Source organism: Lissotriton vulgaris, chromosome 3_1 (assembly GCF_964263255.1).
Source record: "Lissotriton vulgaris chromosome 3_1, aLisVul1.2, whole genome shotgun sequence".
Classification (NCBI taxonomy): domain Eukaryota; kingdom Metazoa; phylum Chordata; class Amphibia; order Caudata; family Salamandridae; genus Lissotriton; species Lissotriton vulgaris.
The window spans coordinates 733,643,200-733,665,830 of record NC_141689.1 but is presented as its reverse complement, the minus strand read 5'-3'; the positions used below and the strand labels follow the sequence as shown (position 1 = coordinate 733,665,830).

At 45.1% G+C, this 22,631-nt stretch overlaps 1 protein-coding gene across 1 annotated transcript in view; it reads right to left on the bottom strand.

Annotated features, from left to right (window-relative positions):
• LVRN (laeverin) overlaps positions 1-22,631 on the bottom strand; it is a 648,183-nt gene that overhangs the window by 184,133 nt on the left and 441,419 nt on the right. The window contains exons 13-14 of the mRNA XM_086961059.1: positions 21,143-21,198; positions 17,006-17,153 (exon numbers count right to left, since the gene is read on the bottom strand). Coding sequence (XP_086817185.1) covers positions 17,006-17,153; positions 21,143-21,198 — 204 coding nt within the window. The remainder of the gene's footprint in view (positions 1-17,005; positions 17,154-21,142; positions 21,199-22,631) is intronic.

The following is a 22,631-nucleotide window of genomic DNA, read 5'->3' as shown; positions in this document are numbered from 1 at the left end:
TGCTTAGCGAATATGTAAAAACTATGAATGTTGATGATTGCTACGGGCCCGATTTACAGAACTAACTTAAGACAAAATCTTAAACTTACTACCATTTTGGGATTCACTGAAGGCACTTACTCATTTTGCTATTCACAGAAGGCACTTACTCACTTCAGTATTCACAGAAGTTAGGATTCCTAACTTTAGGACTCCTAAATGCCTTCTGTGAATACCGAAAGTTTTAAAGTTAGGATTTTTCTCAGTTTAGGAGTAGTAAAGTTAGAAGTCCTAACTTTACTACTCCTAAACTGGAAAAAATCCTAACTTTAAGACTTTCGGTATTCACGGAAGGCATTTAGGGGTGCTAAAGTTAGGACTCCTAACTTCTGTGAATAACAAAATGAGTAAGTACCTTCTGTGAATACCAAAATGAGTAAGTGCCTTCTGTGAATACGAAAATGGTAGTACGTTCTGGATTTTGTCTTAAGCTAGTTCTGTGAATTGGGCCCTCCCTTTGTATGCGTGCTGAGGGCATATCTTACCATAACTTTCCTATAACCTATGGAATTTCTTGCATTGTGTTAGCCAACTTATTTATGGTACTGAGCGATTGCAGTATTATTATTAAGATCAGATCTTTTCTGAACTTACCATGCTTAAACATTTAAATCCGCATTCTGATACTTCAAGTGCTGAAACTATGGGTTACATATTCAGACTAACTCAATCTTTGGACATGGCTTATATGCAGTTAGAAATAACCTAACGTGCAAATGTGGGAAAACTGAAAAGAATTTTATAGATTTAATGGACAGTAGACAAGAGAATGTAACAAATAATAATAATGCATGGCCTAAATTAATTCCTTGGAACATACCGGACCTCAATGCTGGTGTTCTAACCCCGGACAAAACGTATGTTAGTTTGGCTACCCACAATTGGCTTAAGCTAACTTACTCATAAGTCTCTAGTACATGGTACCATGGGTGCCCAGAGCCTGTAAGTCAGAATTCCTACCTAGGGCTGCAGCTCTAATTGTGCCACCCTGAGGGAGGCCTGGTATAAAATGGCTAGCTTGCCACTGCAGCCTGGCAGGGCAGTGTAAATCTGTTAGTTCGACTTTATCATTTAAATCAGTGGAAATGCCACCTTTTCCGTTAACAATATATATTGATATATACATGGTGATTTAGAGTCCAGACTCTAAATCACCTAGAAGAATTAAGCGCACCCGGGTACTATACCGGCACTAGAAGGAATAACCTCATGGATGTGATGGCACTCGTCCCATAACTGACAAACTGTGATCCACTTTAACTGACAGCGAAGTAGGCCAAACATATGTACTTCTACATGCAAAACCCGAACCCTACACGCAACATCTACAGCTACCTACAATACTTGTACTAGACATCGTATAATCATACAAATATATTCAATACCAAGAACAGTGTCCGTTGTCTTAATCACACACTGTATATCATGTGACTATGTAAATATGTGCTGTAACATATTTTCCCAACATGTTGAAAATGCTTGTCAACACGTGTACTGCACATTTAAAAATAACTCTTTCATTTTCAATTTTGTAACAAAAAAAGAAAGGAAAAAGAAAAAATACTAAAGTGTAAATGTTTTATGTCCATGACTATGACTTTGTGTTTATGCACCTATATATACTTGCACTTTGGAGACGTGGGTCAAGTGACCAAGACCACGGACGTGGTCGAAATGCGTCGTTCTTTCTGCACTGAATAAACTTTCTTGCTGCAACTGCTGTGGGCTCGCCTGAACTCCTTTCCCGTGGAATCCTCAGAATGCAATATGTATATATATATATATATATATATATATATATATATATATATATATATATATATATATATATATATATAGATGTACTTTATTTGTAAATAAAAAGGACTGTTTTTTACCCTACCACGGAGTGCCGGATGATTTTCTAAATCCAAACGGAGGGAGATCTTATGTACGGGATATATATATATATATATATGTATAAGTCTTCCCTAAGGAAGGCCTATTGAGCTCTAAGACAGGGAGCTTTATATTATTAAGTGGGACATGTACTTTAATATGTCCTAACAATAAAACTTCCAAATTGTTGTTTCACTGTGGAAAAGATGGTTGCTCCATTTTCTAGTACAGAGTTCACTTCAAGGTATCAACTTAATCATGGCATTAAACCCAAGTTGATGCCCAAGTTGAATTTAAAGTCACTTTTAAGGTAAAGCAACTGTTAGAAAGTTGCTGCTCTGTTGACTTGTTTATCCAGTGACTTTTCATAGCTACTGGCCATCGGACATCCTTCTGCCCTCTTGGGAAGTAGTGAATGACTCCCAGGTTTAGGAACAATGAAGTCTTGCCACAGAGGGAGGTGTTACCTTCCCTTCGCACAGAGCCACTCAGGGTGTTGGCCCAAAAGATGAGCTTCTAAGGAGAAGCCGCCTTTGGTGGGAAAATGGTGATCACCCTCGAGTAGGGCTGCCCCTTTGCCCAGGTAGATGGGCTGGCAGCAGGAAGAGAGAGGGAAAACCAGTTGACAAAGTCTTTTTTCCATGGGTGTGTAGTCCACCCACAGGTAGCCATACCTCTAGGGTGGGCTACCAAGCTTCTCACATCCAAGGAAGGGTTCAAACATCTTGAGAGTGGGCACATTAGCGCATTCTGGGATTTCTATATGCAACACTTAGCTGGAAGACATCATAGAGTGGGAGGGATTCTAGTAGCCTATTGGCTAGTGACCAAATCATTCCCAGGGCACTTGGTGGGTATAAATATGGCACCCATGGCAACTTGAACCTCAGATCACATCTAAACTGGAGAAAGGACTGCCCTGCTTATCCCTGAACCTGGCAAGAGAGGCGGCATCAAAAGCTGGACTGCACTTTAAGCTCCTTCGGCTGGTGAAGAGAGAGATGTGCCAGTGATGTCTGTCTCTTGGAAAAGCCACTTCTGAACCCCAGACTGACAAGATGAACTCTAAGGATCAGTCGATTGACCCCCTGTAGCAGGACCAGGGCCATAAAAGGGGAAGTAGCCCATCCTGACAAGACAGTCGCCACCCATGCGAAATCACAGCTGATCGCTAATGTGCAGCCATGACTGCCCCTCAGGACTAAAAAGTTGCACCTGTGTCTGCTGGACTTGGGGCAGTCATCAGAGTGCGTATTAGTCACTCACAAGGAACACTAGCCCTCACCGATGTGACCGTACATTGGGAACCCAGCAACTGCTGCACTTCTACTGGCTCAAAGAGGACTTCGAGGGAATCAAACACCCGGGGCCAAATTCGTCCCACCTTCCCTGCGGACTGAGGAATAAATCCAGGAAGACTGCCGTCGACCGCACAGTACCCAGAGTGTCTTTCAGCATCCTTAGCATCCTCTATCCACAGCATCAGGACCACTCAATTGAAGTCTATAGCAGTTTTGCTGTAAAGAGTGGAACTGGACTCAAGACTGCTTTAGTGACCAGGTAACTGTCAAACTATTCAATACTGGCCTACCTGACCTTGTCCCTGTCATAATTGTTCACCCAGTTTGGGCCAGTGTAGCAGAATACAACTCTTTAAACCTTTTTAAAGGTTTACAAACTTTACAGTTACTAATACTTTTGCGCTTTGCACTAAAAGGCTTCGATTTACGTTTTGCTTAAAAAGCTATATCTCAAAAAATCTCTGGTGGATTTTGCTCATTTTGGTGTTTAAAAATTCATAAAAATACAATCTATTTTTAAAAATTGGTATTGAATTTCTTTAGTGTTGTGAGACTTTCTTATTTCATTATTTGGTGATTTTCTAAGCTTTACACTAGTTCCTTTGTTTAAGCCTTGCTGCTTGAAGCCACAGCTAACAAGGCTGACCAAGAGGTTTTAAAAATAGCTTGACTGTACTCAAAATAGTTTTGTGAGTGTGTTACACAATGAGGCCGCACAACCACACCATATTATACACCACAATCCTCACACTTGGCCAACACATCTCTGGGCCTCTTCTCTTTGGAGAACCTCCATTGTCTAACTCTGTGATGGGTAGCGTGATATTACTCTAGATTTAGTTAGTCTTGTCTGTTACATGCACAGCTTTTCAACTGCCTGGGCACCAGAGAAGCATTGTACTTTGCTGGGCCCGCAGTTTCCAGGCCTCAGAAGACAGTATACGAAGCCTGCATCTGTGGGTTGGGAGAGTCTCTCCCCTGGGCCTGTTTCCTCTTGAACTCCTGGGCTCCTGCCTGCTGCTCTTTGTCTCTTCAGCTTCAAAATGGCAGTAAACTTCTTGAGAGTTTGCAGGTGTCAGGGCCATATTTACAAGTCTCTAGTATCACCAGAGAGTCACTTTTTTTGAAGCCCCGGAGCCGCAGTGTGCTGACCCATATTTACAAGGCCAACCTGAATGGCTTTTTATGGCCTTGTAAATACAAACCTTTTTCATGCATCACTTTGCCCAAAAGAGGCATGCAATAGGTGTTGCTATGGGCATTTCACCGCAACACCCACTACTTTTTTATGCTGCCATGGATTTATAAGGATGTGTATATCTGAGGTAGCGTCAAAACCAAAAGCCATTGAAAAGCAGTCATTAGAGTGGCGCAATCAATAGAAAAACTTTTTTCCTCCACGTTTTTTGCTTTGTGTGCTGCATTCTGCAGCACACACAGAAGGAGAAAATCGCCTTTAATGATTATTTATATGAAGAAATCTGCCTCTTCTTGCACATAAACAATCATCCCTGCAACTGAGGCACCCTTACACCATGGCTCAGGGTTGTCTGCATTGGCACTAGGCAGCTTTTTTAGCACCGGCGCAAAAAAAAACACAGGGGCACGCCATATACTTATTGATACTGCGCATCCGTGCGTTTTTGAAATGTTGAAGTGCGGAGCTGCTAAATTGCTTGCAGCACTGCGCAGCGTCATATTTTATTTAATAATTATGCTCCTATGTTTCATTGGCTTAGGACAACTTAAGCAGTATCATCCATCTTGCCGGGATGCTGTGATCTAACACAAGACTTGAAATAATGTTTATTCTGTGTTATAATAGACTTGTCAATTTCAGTAGCTGAGAAAATGATTCCCTGTAGCTGCCTGAGCAGAGTGTACTTGCACAAGGACAGAGCAACTGTCTCAGATTGAATATCATACTATGTAAACATTTCATGTGTTGAGAGTAGATGTTGTGAACACCAGAACTCTATAATTAGAATATTTTGATGGAACCGTTGCTCTGTGCTCAATTCCTATTGGTTATGAACTTGTGTGCCATGTATTAATGTTTAAATGTATGATGCCTTTGTCTAAAACCTTATAATTGAGCATAATTTCTCCATGCAGGGAGGAGACCCTTAATCTATTCGTAAAAGGCAAATCTATGCTGGATATTCAGCTGAACTGTACTTAGTTCTTGCTGCATTATTTGAGATTTGCATGCTTAATAAACTAACTCTGAAGGCTGAGCCTGTGCATTTCTGTATTTTAATTAATTAAGTCTTTAAACAGAGAACTTTATTTTTCTTTCTTTATCAAAATGCTTTATTCTTGCATTGACACATTACTTATCAGGATCACTAAGAGGGATGGTGCAGCGGGGAGCACCGAAATCTGTCAGGGACTACACTGCGCCCGATCCGGTGCCAGTGCATATAGAATGGAATTTAATGCATGGGTATGCGTGCTGACACCTTTTAAGGTGATTCCACAGCTAATCCACTTACATTTTAAATTCACTTTTAGTTTCTCTTTCCATCATAGTTTCTTCCTTGTTGTCTTCCTAACTTTCCCAAACCATTATGTTTCTTGCCATCTGGAGTTTGATGTCATTACCTTTTCCTGCTCCTTTGCTATTTAAAGGCCTCAGTCTCGTTGGAGGGTGCAAAGCAACAAAGCTGTGCTCCTTCGCTTATTTCTTCACTCCCTCCACTTACTGATCCAGACTCCTCCCAGTGGCATAACGAAAGTTGAGGGAGGCCCCCCTGCAAGGTACATGGAGGGTACGGCTCCGGATTTAATCTGGAGCTCTCAGGCCTGAGTACTGTGTTGAGGGGACCGCCTACAGCTCGGGCCCCCCCACTCTGCAAGGGATGTGGGGGCCTTTGTTACGCGCCTGCCTCCGTCATGAAGAATTCCCAGGTTTCTTCAATCCTCTGAATCTATCTAAGTGAGCAGTGACATTGTGCGTTCTGTAAAAATTAATCTGTGCATCGGACAGTGGAAGACCTGGACTTGATTACGGGTAAGTGTCCAGGCCTGAGCACACCATTTATTCTTCTGCGAAGGAACCCCTTGATAGGTTGATGCAACTGTTTAAAGGTACAGTTTTACTGATATATTTATTCATGTATTTGTTGTATCTTACTCACTATAAATGCAAATAAGTACAGAAGAAAAAGAAATATGAGTCACTAGGTAATTTCAACTAGATGATTTGTAGTCTCTTGGAATACCAGGAGGATATGTGCTCCACTGTTGGGCATTGCTTGCACTGCACAGTTTCAGTCCCCATTCCAACATGATTTGGTAGTCAAGTCAATATTGAGGAAATTGATTGATGCGAGGTAATGGATTGGTGTGCAATATGCAGTTTTGTCTTGGAGATAATGTGGAAGCGTCTAACATGTATTTTTATTTGAACTTGTTCATAGCCTTCAATTGGAACCAGATGAGCAGTGGATGGAGTAGTTCTTTTTTTAGTCAGTCCTAGTGTGAATACAGGGCATTGGGGCACAACTACCTCTTGTTCATGATCAGGCACAGATGGATGAAGCTTATAGTCAATGAAGATGAAGGATATTTTTGTGCATGGAAAACAAGCATATGTGGAAATTTCTTATTAGAACCCTAAAAAGAATTTCTTCCCAATTTCCTTTATCATGCTCATTGCCTTCTTGGATGTGAATGAATATTTTAGGGTTTAAACTTATTGCATGTTTTTATCTAGCTTTGCTCTAGGAAATGGAATTAAACAAGGTTATCCTCGATCTCCCAACTCAATTTGAGCTGTTTGGTTTAGATTAATAGTTCAGGTTCCTCCATTTCAATACATCTAGAAGAATATGGATGGTTACATTTCAGTTAGTTACATCGGTAGTCATTACTTAACAGCAAATACATCACACGTACCTTTATATCAGTAGTTTTTATAATAAAATAGCTTTAATTAGGATCATTTAAAATATGCAAACCTATATATATATCCGTGTTCGCTCTTATCCTAAGGTAAAAGAGGGTGTGTCAGGCTATGCACATTCTGACCTGTCGGTGTCTCTGAGGAAGGAGTTTTCACTCTGAAACGCGTCAGGCGAGAACGACAGGAAAGCTGCTAAAAGGGACGACATACTGGTCTTTGCTCGTACTCAATAAATACAGCTTTGTCTGCAGGTGCTGTTTGAGTGCGTCTATGTCTGTTGGACAAACTGGGAGCTTGAATATTACGCGGCTGTCCTGCAGCGATAGACGCACCACACAGGTAAAGTGGGGGCTACGGGACTTTGTATAAATGGGGTCTCGCTGTGGAACAATACCTTGGGATAAGAGCGAACGCGGATGCCGGGGCTCATCCAGAGCTTTGAATATACCAGCAGTCCAATTTGTGCATCCATCTGTGGACTCCTGACACTACAAATCCCAGCATGCCAAGCTTCCTATCCAAGGGCGTGGCATTGACTATTTAAAAAGAGGGTGTGTCAGGCTATGCACATTCTGACCTGTCGGTGCCTCTGAAGAAGGAGTTTTCACTCTGAAACGCGTCAGGCGAGAACGACAGGAAAGCTGCTAAAAGGGACGACATACTGGTCTTCGCTCGTACTCCATAAATACAGCTTTGTCTGCAAGTGCTGTTTGAGTGCGTCTATGTCTGTTGGACAAACTGGGAGCTTGAATATTACGCGGCCGTCCTGCTGCGATAGACGCACCACCCCGGCAAAGTGGGGGCTACGGGACTTTGTATAAATGGGGTCTCGCTGTGGAACAATACCTTGGGATAAGAGCAAACACGGATGCCGGGGATCATCCAGAGCTTTGAATATACCAGCAGTCCAATTCGTGCATCCATCTGAGGACTCCTGATACTACAAATCCCAGCATGCCAAGCTTCCTATCCAAGGGCGTGGCATTGACTATTTAAAAAGAGGGTGTGTCAGGCTATGCACATTATGACCTGTCGGTGCCTCTGAGGAAGGAGTTTTCACTCTGAAACACGTCAGGCGAGAACGACAGGAAAGCTGCTAAAAGGGACGACATACTGGTCTTCGCTCGTACTCAATAAATACAGCTTTGTCTGCAGGTGCTGTTTGAGTGCGTCTATGTCTGTTGGACAAACTGGGAGCGTGAATATATATATATATATTTTCACTGAAAAAACAAGAGTTATAGGAAGATTATAATTAGGAAAAAGAATTTAAAAAACCTTCAAAATTCATTGAATAAACCAAAGATTTCAGACACATTATAGTTCACATCTCATACAAAACGAGAGAAATTCATCAATTATATTTAGCAAGCAAACTATAACTTACACCCCTACAATCCATTGCTTATGACCTCACATATTATATCACTCATGACATGGTCAGTGACAACACTCATGACATCTCTGATGACATCCCAAATTGCATCACTGATGACATAAATGATATCTCAAATGACATCCCTGATGACATTATCCAGTGACTGTAAGTGTTTTCTAAAAGTTACTGAGTGTTAAAAATATATAGTATGGTAAGTGGCTGTGGGAGTGCCTGTATGGGTGAGTGAGTGGGTGTGTAAGTGGTGTATAGATGAGTGAATGAGTGTGTGAGTTTTGTATGGCTAAGCAAGTGGATGTGTCTGTGGGTGTATGAGTGAGTGGCTCTGTGAGTATATGTATAGGTGAGTGAGTGGGTGTGTAAGTGGCTGAAATGGTGAATCCCCGAGGTCTGGCCATACCTTAATAAAGTAGGGGGCCGCATGGCACTCCTGCGGCCACGCAAAAGCAAACACTCCAGTTCCAGGTGGTGGTATCTGTCAAAGTACTCCCACTTGCTGGACGCAGAGATTTGATCTCTTTCTCTGCTCGCAGACATGCAGGCAGGGAACACGATTAAACTATTGCTCTCTCATACAGGGAGCTGCATTTCCAGTAGCTCCCTGTATGCCAGAGCAATGCCACGGGGTCTTGGCGCTTCCTGTATGGTCCCATAGCACACTGGGTGCTCTGGGTGGGACCAGGGCATCTAGGGACCCAAGGCCAGTGGAGGGGGGCTGCACAGCCCCCCCATTCAATTAAGGCTGAGCCCCGGGGGATGGGTTCCCGGGGCCAAAATCGGTCTGCGGAGGGGGGCTGCGTGGTCTCCTCCCTCATTAAATTGTGGCCGTTCCCTAGGGGATGGGGTCCCCAGGACCAATATCGGGCCAGGGAGAAGGGCTTCACAGCCCCCCGTCCCTATGAAGTCACAGTTGGCCTCTGGGATGGGGTCCCCGGGTTGTTCTGGCCCTATAACAAAATGTGTGTGGCATGTCCTGATAGTGAATTACCGCCAATTTTGTTTTTCACTATTGCAAGGCTACCTGATCCCAGAGGTCAGAATGGGCAGTTTGATTTTAACATCTTATAATCCTAACTGACTCAGGGAACTAGGTGGAAATTTGAGTTTAGTATGCCTGAACTCAGAATGATAAAATACACATTTTAGTAAAGTTGGTTTTAACATTCTGTGGTTGAAAATACCACTTTTAGAAAGTAGGTATTTTCTTGCCTAACCATCTGCCTGCCTCTGCTAGGTTTGTGTATTCCATGTCCTGTTTGTGAGTGACAGGGGCTGGGGTGGCTCCATAAGGCAGGTTAATGCAGCACTAAGGTGAATAGACCTATCTGTATTGTGAGTGGTGGGAAGAGTAACACCTGGCCCTGAATTGGGCTGTGCCTGCCTTCCACAATGCTGGCTCCGCTTCCTGTGGTGCGTCTGATGACCCTGGTCTACACTGAAAAAGGAAGAAGTTGTGCACTGCAGAGTGCACCCAGAACTAGTTTGGAATAGGTACAGACACCCTCTACCTTCAGAGACAAGGGATTTGTGTGTATAAAAAGGGGGACCTAGACCCGAGAATTTTAGATCGGTTCTGGGAATCAAGACAAACCTTTGCTGAGGAGAAGAACCAGGAAACTGAGGGAGGAGACTTTCCCTGTGCTGTGTGCTGTTTGGGGGTTGGCCTGCAGTGGCTGCTTCAGTCCCAACGAAAGGAGAAAAAGGATTGAGTGTGCTTTCATCATCTTGAAGAAGAATCTCCAAGGGCTTGAACTGTACGTGCCTCCTGCCTGAAGGCTCAGGGATACAAGACTTCACCACCAGCTCCCCCCTGAATTCCCTTACTGGGAATTGAAGTGCCTGCTGTTGTGCTGGGCCTTCTAAGAGACAACATGTTGCTGGGAGCTGGAAGCGCGAATCAACAAAGAAGAAGCATGTCGCCGCAGCAGCAGTTGTCGTCGCATCGCCGAGTAAGCGTGCCGCCGCTGTCGCCATCGCATCACCGAAGCGCATTGCATCACCGGAGAAGCGTGTCGCAGGGCCTGTCGCGGCTCAGAAGTTTACTGAGTCGCTGCATGGCTGTCGGCGTGCCCACATCGCATCTACGTTGCCGCAGTATAACCAAGACGCCAGGTTTGTCGCATCCCAACGGAGCATCATCCCATTAGATCGCAGTAAGAAACCGGCGCGTCAACTCCCCACACAGTAAGGAAGCGAGCCTCAACTCCCCATCGCAGCAGTAAGGAACCGACGCATCCCCTCCCCTGAATGTAAGGAATGGCGCATCACCTTCCCTTTTGTTTGTTTTGCGTTACGTATTCCAGGTACTTTGAGAGTAAAGTGTTGCATTTACAATCTAAAGTGAACTAAGCTATTTTTACCATTTTAGTGACCTATTTTGATTACAGTATTGTGGATTTTTGTTGTTTAGCCTTGTGTTAAGTCTAGAAAAGATTACTTATTTTTCTAAAATGGTGTGATGTCCATTTGCAGTGTTTTCACTCTATTACGATATGTGTTTTTTTTTTTTTGCAGAGTTTTATATAGCGCGTACTAGACCCGAACCGAACCGGGTATCAGAGCGCTTTACATATCACCAGTTACGTTACACTCCTTTTGTTAGGCTTGGGGAGATTAAGTGATTTTCCCAGAATCACAGGATGTTTTAGCGACATTACCACAGGTCCGAGGTCGAGCGCCCTAGCCGTTAGGCCAACTCCTCTCCTCTTCACAAATGCTTTACACACTGCCTCTGAGATAAGCCTGTCTGCTCATGCCAAGCTACCAAGGCAGTGAGCAGGGGTTATTTTAGAAGTGTAGCCTCTCACCCTGACTAGAAGCAAGGGTCCTATTTGGACAAAGGTGTATACCATTGCCAACTAGAGACCCCCATTTCTAACATTGGTCAGTGGTGGGGATTTGGACTTGCATTTGTGACTCATATACAGTGATTGGTGTACACTACTAATGAGTGCAGACCATAACACGACCACATACATTTTGGTAGAATTTTTCTCGTTGGAACTTTTCTATTTTTTGATTCTTGAGAACTGCCAGTCTTTCTACCATGAGTAAGCCAGCATCCATTGCATCTGTAGATATTGAATGGGAAGTAGAGAGGATTGATATCTACACTGTCCGAAACCTCAAGGCTCTGTGCAAGAAATTTAAAATCTCTTTGAAAGGCCTCACCAGTACAGAGGAATACAAAAGGGCGCTGAGGGCCTGGGTAGAATCTAGAAATGCCAGTGAGCATCTTGAAGAGCCTGTGGAGGAGGCAGAGAATTTAGATGGGAAGCTTGAGGGGACATTGGGCTCAACCAGGGAGAAAGTACCTTCCAGAGCGGGCAGCAGTGTTTATTCCAAGGGCCTGTCCCCAGGAGAGCTGGAGGACAAGGCGAGAGAGAGAGTGTATAAGTTGGAACTAGCCAAGCTCAAATAGATGGTCAGAAGGGCTTAAAGAGCAAGAAAATAGAAGTTGGGATGGAATTAGAAATGAAGAAGTTAGCCTCAGAGGAAAAGAAAATGCATTTTGAACATGAGAGAGTGTTGAGGGAATTGGCACTCAAAGCCAAAAGTTTAGAGGTTCCTCCCTCTGGTGGCATTTCACCACCAGTGTCTGTAGAAGCAAGGGCCTACATTCTCAAAGAAGTAGTTAAGGATTTCCACAAGCTTGAGGATGTTGATCAATGGTTTAGGGCTTAAGAAGCTGCAATATTGGCCCACTGTGTCCCTGAGAAGGATTAGGGAGCGGGTTGTGGGGCGGCTTTGTTAGTGATGGGCGGGACACCTTGTTAGATTTACCTACAGAGGAGCAGGTGTCCTATGCCCACATGAAGGGAGCCCTAATGTCCAGATATGGTTTGACCCCAGGGTTGTACAGACAAAGGTTTAGGAATTGCAAGAAACTGGAGTCTACCACATGGGTGGAATATGTGTCTTTCTTTTGCAGAGCATTGGGTGGTTGGGTGAAGGGTAGCAAAGTAGATACTTTTGAAGCACTCTACGATTTGGTGCATGGGAGCACTTGTCCAATAAGTGTTTTCCAGAGCTACACCAGCACCTGATTGATAGTAAGCTGACTAATCCTAGGAAGCTTGCTGAGGAGGCGGACCGCTGGGTGAGCACTCGGGTCCACAAGGGTCATGTGGGAAACTTCGCCAAATGTGGGCAGGGTCCCCAGAAGAGGAGTGGGAGGGACACAGGTAAACAGAGGGAATTCCACAAAGGGCCCCAAAGTAATCCCCAAGGGAACCAAGGGAAGGATTCCCAATCTCCCCCTGAGAAAAAGGCCGGGCCCCGACAGATAAGCCTGGTCACAGGGGGCCCAAGACCTGTTTTAAGTTTGGTCAAGTAAGCCACTGCTCTTATGATACTAGATGTCCCCTGCATGGGACAATCGCACCCATTAGTGTAGCCCTGGGGGAGGAGATGGGTGCCCAGGGTGAGTGGGGTCCCGCAAAGATGTCCCTTGTCTCTCTAGGAGGCTGTGAGATGGTCCCCAGGACCCAGCTGCCTGATAACACAAAGAAATACCAGCAGTGGGTGACCATCAATGGCCAGAGGGTGGAGGCTCTGAGAGACACCAGAGCCAGTGTGACAGCTGTCAGCTGTTGGCTGGTGTCTAAGGAGTAGGTAATTCCCCATGCATACTTTCCTGTAGTTGCCGCTGACAACTCAGAGAGCCACTGTGAGGTGGCCCAGGTTTCCTTTGAGTGGAGGGGGTGGGGGTCTCAGGTACCCTTCAAGTAGCTGTGAGGCCTGCCATGCCTGTGGACTGTCTGTTGGACAACGACTTGGAAAGCTTCCCGTGGGCTAAGGTGGGGAGAAAGTCTAATTTGGAGATGTTGGGTCTGCCTGAGTGGGCATGTGCGACCACTCAGTCAATGGCAGCAGTAAGGTTGTTAAAGAGGACCTGGAGCCTGAGAGAGTGGCCGGGATACCTGCCTTAGGGAGAAGAGGTAGGAGGCGTCTGAAACCGGCCCCTGAAGTCCCCACGGTCCAGGAGGAGGCAGACCTTCAGGGGATGCCCTGGAACCTACAGGGGAACACATTTCTAAACTGGGAGACCTGCCTGAGCTGACCCATTGGCAGCAAGAAGGAGGTCCCTCCAGGGAAGAGTTCTGTGAGGAGCAGGACAAGTGCCCTTCTCTTTGGGGTTTGCAGCAACAGGCCACAAACCAGGCAGCAGGTGACCAGCCTGGATCACATTGGATCTACTGGGAGAATGGTCTCCTGTATAGTGAGCCTAAGGTTGCTGAGTCTGGGTCAGCCCGTGTGCATCAACTCCCCACACAGTAAGGAAGCGAGCCTCAACACCCCTGCGCAGTAGTAAGGAACCGACGCATTCACTCCCCTGAGTGTAAGAAATGTCGCATCACCTTCCCTGCGACCCTTTTGTTTGTTTTCCGTTACGCATCCTAGGTACTTTGAGAGTAAAGTTTCCCATATACAATCAAAATTGAACTAAGCTATTTCTACCATTTTAGAGACTTATTTTGATTACAGTATTGTGGATTATTGTCATTTGGCCTTGTGTTAAGTCTAGTAAAAATTACTTATTTTTCTAAACTGGTGTGATGTCCATTTGTAGTGTTTTCACTGTATTACAATATGTGTTCACAAATGCTTTACACACTGCCTCTGAAATAAGTCTGTCTGCTGGTGCCAAGCTACCAAGGGAGTGTGCAGGGGTTATTTTAGAAGTGTAGCCTCTTACCTTGACTAGAAGAAAGAGTCCCTATTTGGACAAAGGTGTATACCATTGCCAACTAGAGACCCCCATTTCTAACATGCACCCACTCACAAGATTACCCATGCAGCCACTCACAAAACCACTCAGATACTCTCACAGTCACTCACAGACCCATTCAGACAGTGCGGAGGAGCGTCACCATACTGCTTCAGCTGCAAGCTGGATGCAAAAAATAAAATGATAATAACGTTCATTATTATCATTTTGTTTTTTACATTCAGCTTTGCAGCTGAAGCCAGGCGGGCGGGTCGGGCTCCCCGTGCGTCACAGGGGTAATTGTATTACAGCCTGCATGGAGATCATGCACAGCTTGCCCGCCCCTGTCTGAGCAACAAACCATGGTGCTCAGACCAATCAAAATGCTGCTAAGGCAGCAATGTGATTGACCAGTGGATTCTGGGAGGTTGTTTGGTGTGCTTCCTGCCGTGCAGAGAGGAGGACAAAGAAAGAATAGGCAGTGGTTGGCAGTAAAAAGGTAAGTCCTTTTTCTTATTATTCCCCCCTCTATCCCTCAGGCCCCCGCCCCACCACACCTGGTCGGTAGCAGCCACTACTGCATTCAGATACTCATGCATGGGATTGCTTCTGTGGATGATGTCATCAGTGACGTCACTGACCACGCCATGAGTGATGTAATATGGGAGGTCATAAGCAATGCATTGCGGGGGCATAAGATATAGCTCAGATAAATATAACTGCTGAATATCTATGGTTTTGTGAAATCTGAACCTAACTATAATTTTCCTGGAATGTTTTTTTTCCTAGTGAAAATACAAATATATATATATATATATATATATATATATATATATATATATATATATATATATATATATATATATTAAGTAAACACCACTCCGGTTACAGAAGGTGAGAGGCCACAACAGGGGTCAGCAGGGAAAGCTTTAATGGATTACAGCATAGGCACGATGCATTTCGGCGTTGTAGCCTTCGTCAGATGCCGCTGTGTGTCTGGTAGTGTCTCCGCCCACGCCTTAAAGTATCCTTTGCTTGCAGCGATTGGAGGTTCAAAGTTCAGCCCCCAGTCACATGTTCGCACTGCCACTGCTCCCAAGTTGGACTCCAGTTCCCAGAATGCAGTGTATTGAGGGCTGTGGGTGCAGTGGACAAAGTTTGTAGGGAAAGGCGCGTTGTGTGGAAAACACGTGAACCAGACAGCAGTGAAGATGTTCAGCCTCCCTGGGTCCCCTTGCTCCCAACCTGCGTCAGCGATGGTTAAGCCGGGCCATGAGTCGAAATGCTGGTGTGCAAAACGGCTCCTCATGAAGTCGCGAGCTGCTGCTAGCAGGGTCCCTGGCGTCATCGGCAACTTAGGCGGGCAGGAGATGGTCCAATTCCTTGGATAACAAGGTGAAGCTGGAACAGCTGGTGCCAGAGTCTCCTGCCACATTAAAGGAGCCGGGCCTCTGTCACGCCACTGGCAGGCGTGTGAAACATTAAGTAAACACCACTCCGGTTACAGAAGGTGAGAGGCCACAACAGGGGTCAGCAGGGAAAGCTTTAATGGATTACACCATAGGCACGATGCATTTCGGCGTTGTAGCCTTCGTCAGATGCCGCTGTGTGTCTGGTAGTGTCTCCGCCCACGCCTTAAAGTATCCTTTGCTTGCAGCGATTGGAGGTTCAAAGTTCAGCCCCCAGTCACATGTTCGCACTGCCACTGCTCCCAAGTTGGACTCCAGTTCCCAGAATGCAGTGTATTGAGGGCTGTGGGTGCAGTGGACAAAGTTTGTAGGGAAAGGCGCGTTGTGTGGAAAACACGTGAACGAGACGGCAGTGAAGATGTTCAGCCTCCCTGGGTCCCCTTGCTCCCAACCTGCGTCAGCGATGGTTAAGCCGGGCCATGAGTCGAAATATATATATATTTATTTATATGGATATATATCCATATAAATACATACATACATATATATGTGTGTATATATAAATGTAATATCCTGCGTGTGTGCTCGGTTCTTTTACGAGGGACCATGGATTGCGTGTTTTGGTGCGTTGCCACTATGCACCTGGGCGCCCCATCTTATAAGCTGTGCTGCAGAACGAGTGGCAAACAAACTTGGACTTTTTCAATGAACTTGGAACACTGCAGCGCCGCCGCTCTCCGACAACTGAATGCTCCATTTCAGGTTTTCCAAGGAGCTAGGAGGCGGCAAGATGATGGATTGTGGGGGGCAACAGAAATGCTTGGAAGAAGGTGTAACTGGTAGGAGTGAAAGGACCTCCCACTTAGGGGAGGGTACTTACCTTGTCCAGAATTCCCGCCACGAACACCTGAAGCCTTCTGCCCATTGTAGCGGAGCAAGCATTTGAATTGGATTCCAGCAGCAACTATGAACTTGGAGGGCATCTGACGAAGGTATTATCCGAAATGCATCATGCCATTACCGATTAAAGCTGCTGCCTGAAACAATCCTGCATGTGTGCTCGGTTCTTCGACGAGGGACCATGGATTGCATATATATATATATATATATATATAAATATATATATATATATATATACATTTCCATTCATGCATGGTAGGGAAGGAGTGCAGATTTAAAGATAGTCAACTGGATTACATTCATACATGCAGAGCAAAGTACTACCGATGTAAAGATAGTAAAAGATACCTGCAGCACAATGACTCCTGATATTTGATACATGATGTAAAAGCTCTCGATATAAAGACATTCATATGTCTCCAAATACAATTTTGGAAAAGGATTGGAAAGTAAACTGTGTTGTACCTTCAGCAATGGCAGGGCAGTATAGTAGGCTGAAGTACCTATAGTATATGGACTGTTTCGGTAGATTGCATGCCATACAATGATTTCCTCTTCTTTGGCAAGGTACTTTGTTAATCCAAGGGCTGTCTCAATCTCCAGATATCCAGCTCTGAAAAGACAACCATAAAATTAAACCAATACATGTGCTTCAGTATTATTCATAACAGTCTAATAATATCTGTGTGGTATTACAATCAATAATATTTAGAACAGTTTGCAGTTAATCAAGCCATTGTAAAATCCATTCTCACATTAACATTTAAAAAACTGTGAAGGTTAAAAATCTGTAGGGCTAACTTGAATTCCAGGTTATGGATATTGATCTTTTTGGCTTGCAAAGAAGTTGCCTTTGCCCCAACTGTTCACAATTAAATATGATCTTACTTAAACGCAGAAATGCACATAACCTAATGAATCCACGCCTGATGCCCCTGTGCCTATCAAACCCCACAGCAACGTAACAGCAATATCCTGATGGAACTTTATTGGCTCTCCTTGTTAGAACTCACCATCTTCAAACCCAGCTGCATCATTTACAAAGCTATCATGAGCTTTTCTGGCAGACAAGCTCATCATTACTGGTGGCTCTCAGGACATGGGCAGCTAGAGTACCAACAGAATGGATACTAAGATGTGTAAAACAAGGCAGCATGGATTTCCATATGTGCAGCTGGCATTTCAAACAACATGCCCATATCCACCCGGACCGCCTCCAAACTGCTCCAATTTAGTAAAGATTTTAGCAAACACCTCTTTAAAGAACAATATATCACAAAGCATGTAACAGTACACGTATGGTCCCAGAATACAGCTACATCTCCGTTCTAGTTGATTGTATGCTTACTTTTGACCCTGTACAGTGCTCCACTGCCTTTGTCTAGGTTTGTGATGCCCAAATACCACATGCATACACATACATACATACACACATCACTGCTCTGGAAGAGAACAGAACCTTGGGCAGCTACTGACTGTGCTATGGATAGACAGTGCACTTTGCTGCAGGTTTTCTGCACTTCGATGATAGAAGTATGTTAACAAATGCCATATCTCTACATCTACAGCAAATGCATGGGACTGTTGGACTTGGCCCGTTTTGCCTTCCTCCTAGTATTTTTCCTGACCTGTTGTTGGTGGTTTTAAGACTCTGGGCACTTTATCACTGCTGTCCAATGTAAAGTGCATGTGCTCGCTAAGGTAAAACGTTGTAAGAATGGTCTACACCTGTTTGGCCTAATTGATTTCCCTGTCAGTTCCTCGTAAAGTGTAGGGCTGGAACCAAAACCGGCCCTGGCTAAGCGCTCGGCCAGCCCCCCCCCCCCCACCCACCCGGGTTTGGGGGTGCGACCGCGCTCTTTGCCAGTGCTGGTTTTCGGCCTATTTTGTTACAGGGTCGATTTTCGGCACTGTAACAAAAACGGCCCCCAGGGCCCAAAACTGGCCCCCAACCATGCTGCCCACCGGGGTATTGCCCGGTGCCCGCAACGGCCAGTCCGGGCCTGGTAACGTGGGATCTGATATACCCAGGGCCAGTAAATTAAGTGCTACTGGTGGGCTTGCAAAGATGCTTGCGCCACCCACCAAAGTTGCCTTTCAAACCTGTCTCAGGCCTTTGGAGTTTCAGGGCCTGCAAAGGCAGTTTACTGCTGCTGTGACGTGGCACATAAAGTGGTTGCCACGTCTGTGACTCCCCTTTTACTACATATCAATCACCCTTAAGGTAAGCTCTAGCTAGCCCTATGGGCATGATGCAATGTAGGTAAAAGGTAGGCCAAATGCCTTGACTGTGTGGCATGTCCTGGTAGTGACAAACAGCCATTTTGGCTTCTCACTACAGTGATACTGCCCAGAGATACCGCGTGGGGTCCAGCTGCTGCCCTCAGCCCAGAGGCCCTGCGTGCTGGCCTACCAGCCTACCAGCTGCCACCTTGCTGGTGACTCTGGCAATGTGAAGGCTCAAGCATAGGAGGAGCGCTTTCTACCAGGGAAGACTAAGAGAACTGCCAGCTCCCTGTCTGGTATCCAAGTGGGAGGCAGGCTGGGCACCTCAGAATTGCCTATTGACCCTTGAACTGGGCTGGGAACCCTACAGGATCCTGGCCCTGGTGTGCTGAAGCCCCCGGAATGGGCTTGTGTTTCAGTGGTGGGGGAGGTTTTCCCCGCTGTTGGAGGGAGACCTGAGGGGCTGAGACACAGGAGCCACGGTTCGCTGCAACTCCAAAGGAAGCCCCCCAGTGAAAAGGAAGTCAGGCGAGTAGAGCATGACCTGATCGCGGGTTGCCGAGTCCGAGAAGAGGGCTCCTACTTCGTTCAGCCCAGCCCGAGCGCCGTGGCGAAAGTCAGGAAAGGAGTGCCTGACCGTGGGCAGTGCCAGCCAAAGGAAATAGAGAAGGGCAGGAAGTCAGGCGGAGGACGCCTGGTTGTGGGCGGGGCTCCCATGGGGTCGAGAGAGCTTCGTATGATGCCCGAAGTTAAGGAGCCAGGAAGCGGAGAGCCCTGGGTGTGTGGTCGGCGAGGGAAGAATGTGTAGAGAAGCTTCCCAGGCTCCCCGGCATGAGGGGTAGTCCAGAGGGGGGGGAATTCACTCCTTGCCTACACGGAAGCAGCCGCACCGCAGAGCAGCGGGCAGCCGCCCTTTGGCCATTGTTCTTTTCTGGTGGAAAAGGGCCTGAGGGAAGTCTCTCCATCAACGGGGGCATTTCTTTTCAGGCGTATTAGGAATAAGAGTGAGTTACACCCTCGCCCCATGAGAGCATGGGACGGTAGAGGCTCCATGCTCATAGAGCCCTTACTTTTGGTGGACATAGGACAATTCGGGAAAGTCCCAGACGGGCCCCCCGTGGAAGGCCAGTTTGCCTGTGAGCACCTGGTGTGCTGGTAGGACGCACGGCCCTTAGCTGATGTATACACCTGGGGAGTTTTTTTACTGAGGTTCATTGCTAATATGATTTATGCATACTGTGACTTATCCCTAATGTGATTTATGCAAAGTGTCTGTACTAGTAGTTACTGGTTGTCTACTACTTACCTGTTCTGATAGTTCTGACAGCGGCCCAATTGGCCCTGTTCTGTATATAATCACCTGTAAAGTATAACCTAGTGCCAAGTGGCACGGTGTACATTTGTGATTATGCTCTGATGTGTTTTCTGAGTAATACAAAGGCTACTTTTATATAACCTTGTGTGGAGTTTCTTTTGTGGTGTGCTTAGTATGTTGCTGCTGTGTAAGTGTGTTGCGCAAATGCTTTACACATTGCCTCTGGGATAAGCCTGACTACTTCTACCAAGCTACCAAAGGAGTGAGATTCGGTTATCTTCGGTGTGTAACTCTCTTGCCCTGACTAGAGTAGTGGTTTCTGCCTGGCTTAGGTGCTTGCCCTAGCCAACCAGAAATCCTATTTCTAACAGGGACTGAGAGTGTGGGGCATCTTATGGTAGACACCTTAGTCGATAGCTGGTGAAGAACCCTTAGTCATCCACTCATGCAACTACACATCTAGCCATACATGCACTTACTCTTCCATTCACAAACCTACCCATTCCATTCATGCAGCCATGCACTCAATCCACCATTTTTTCATGGACTGCATCACTCACCCATACCTTCATTGAGTCACTCATCCAATCATTCATCGAGGAATGTACTTATTCATTCGTCCTCAAATTCACCCACTATATCATTCACCTACTCCTCAGTCCCACAGCCATACACACAAATGCTCACCAGTGAATTACAAAGCACTTTCACTTAAAAAAAAACACCTTAGATGGCTTTATTTATACTTGTTCCCTACTACTAACATGTTCAACAAACATTCTCAGGTCAGACAAATGTTTTTTTAGTTTGTCAGATGTTATCTTGATGATAACTCACAGCTTTATGTGGATCTATCTCAAATCGGTTGTGTGTTTCAAGCAATTACAATTAAGAAACAATTTCAGAGCTACAAAATATTAAAAGGGAAACTAAGGGCAAGGGAGAGGAAAGCTTTAATAACTGTCCAGAGAGAAGGGAATTTTTTAAAACACTATAGAGAAGAAATATGTTTGTTGATAAAACAAGTCAATAATAATATATTTTGCACAACAAATACTCACCGAGCCATGGCGAAAGCATCTTCAATCAACTGCACTCTATTGACCACAGGGATAGTCTATAAATATAAACATTTAATTTCAGTAGACCAACAAAGATATGCTTCTTGAAAATAATGCCTTAATATAAATTCCTGTCTGTGCCATGTTATTTAGCCCTCCCTAAAAGAACTAGGAAATTAGTCTAACTGGAAACACTGCACAAATACTTTCAAGATAGATGCTAACCTGAGCTCCAATCTACTTATTTATTTATGTATTTATTTATTTATTTGTATAGCGCCTGAATTTACCCCCCAAAGGGGTATCTCTGCGCTCCCCACATGCAACAAGAAAAGCTGATGAACAGAATCAGAAGCAGAGTCAGAATAGGATGGTCTTAAGGTGCTTTCTGAATTGGAGATGGTCAGGGCATTGTCTCAAGTAAGTAGGGAGCTGATTCCAGTAAACAGGGCCAAGGTGGGAGAATGCCTTCCCACCCAGCCTGGCTTTCCTGACTCAGGGGACCATAAGAAGGTATTTGGTTACTGAGCGGAGGGACCTGGAGGGCGTGTACGGCGTGAATTTCTCTGCTTATATTTTTGCTAGTGATATTCTATTGAACACCCCTGCTCCTGAGTTATGTGTAAGTCGCAAAGAGATAACTGATATGCAAAATGTCACAGGCTCATACGTCATGCACAACTATATGCTTTTTAAGTAGTTGTAGAATACCCTCCCACAGGCGGAGGTCAATTAGCTTGTGCCGCTGCACTTAGAAAGCAGCAGCCACAAGCAGTCATTGTCATCCATACCGATTGTTGTCATCCATACCCTGATTAGAGAGAAGAAAGTGTCCTCCAAATTGCACTTGGGCATTGCCCCAGAACAGCAGAATGTAGAACACTGCTGGAAAAACAAGAACGCACACTCACCATCTACCAGTGGTCTTGAGATGCAAGGTGAGAGGAGAAACTGATATGTAGGACAGAGTGCAAGTAAATGGAAGAAGTGAGGAGCACACTTAAGACTTTGGTCCCATCACCCTCACCAGGTCAGGAACACCAGTGTTTCCTCTCAACTAAGAACATTTCTGCCATTTAACTGACTTTAGGTTTCTTGAGCGTTCATCGGCATTCCTTTGGAAGTGGTATTTGTTCTACAGTAAACTCCAGCCTTTCTAGGGACACTGCAAAAGCAACAAGTTTCTGTTTTGATACGTCCCGTACATTAGAACTCTAAAGATGGTCCAAAATAAATAGGGATGAAAGCACAGCAGAGTCATGAAGTTTGTGCTTAACATTATCCATTACGGATCATCTTTTTCTTAAGGCCTAGCATATCTCTGCAGTTGTGTTTCCAGCTTTCCTTTACTGTTACCATTTGCATGAATACAGACGGTAATGCCAGCTATAAACTCATAGGATATAATCAACATACAAGGCTGCTTTTTACAATGACAATCTAAAAAGAAACTTAAAATATAGCCACGTCTACACACGTTATTCTATCA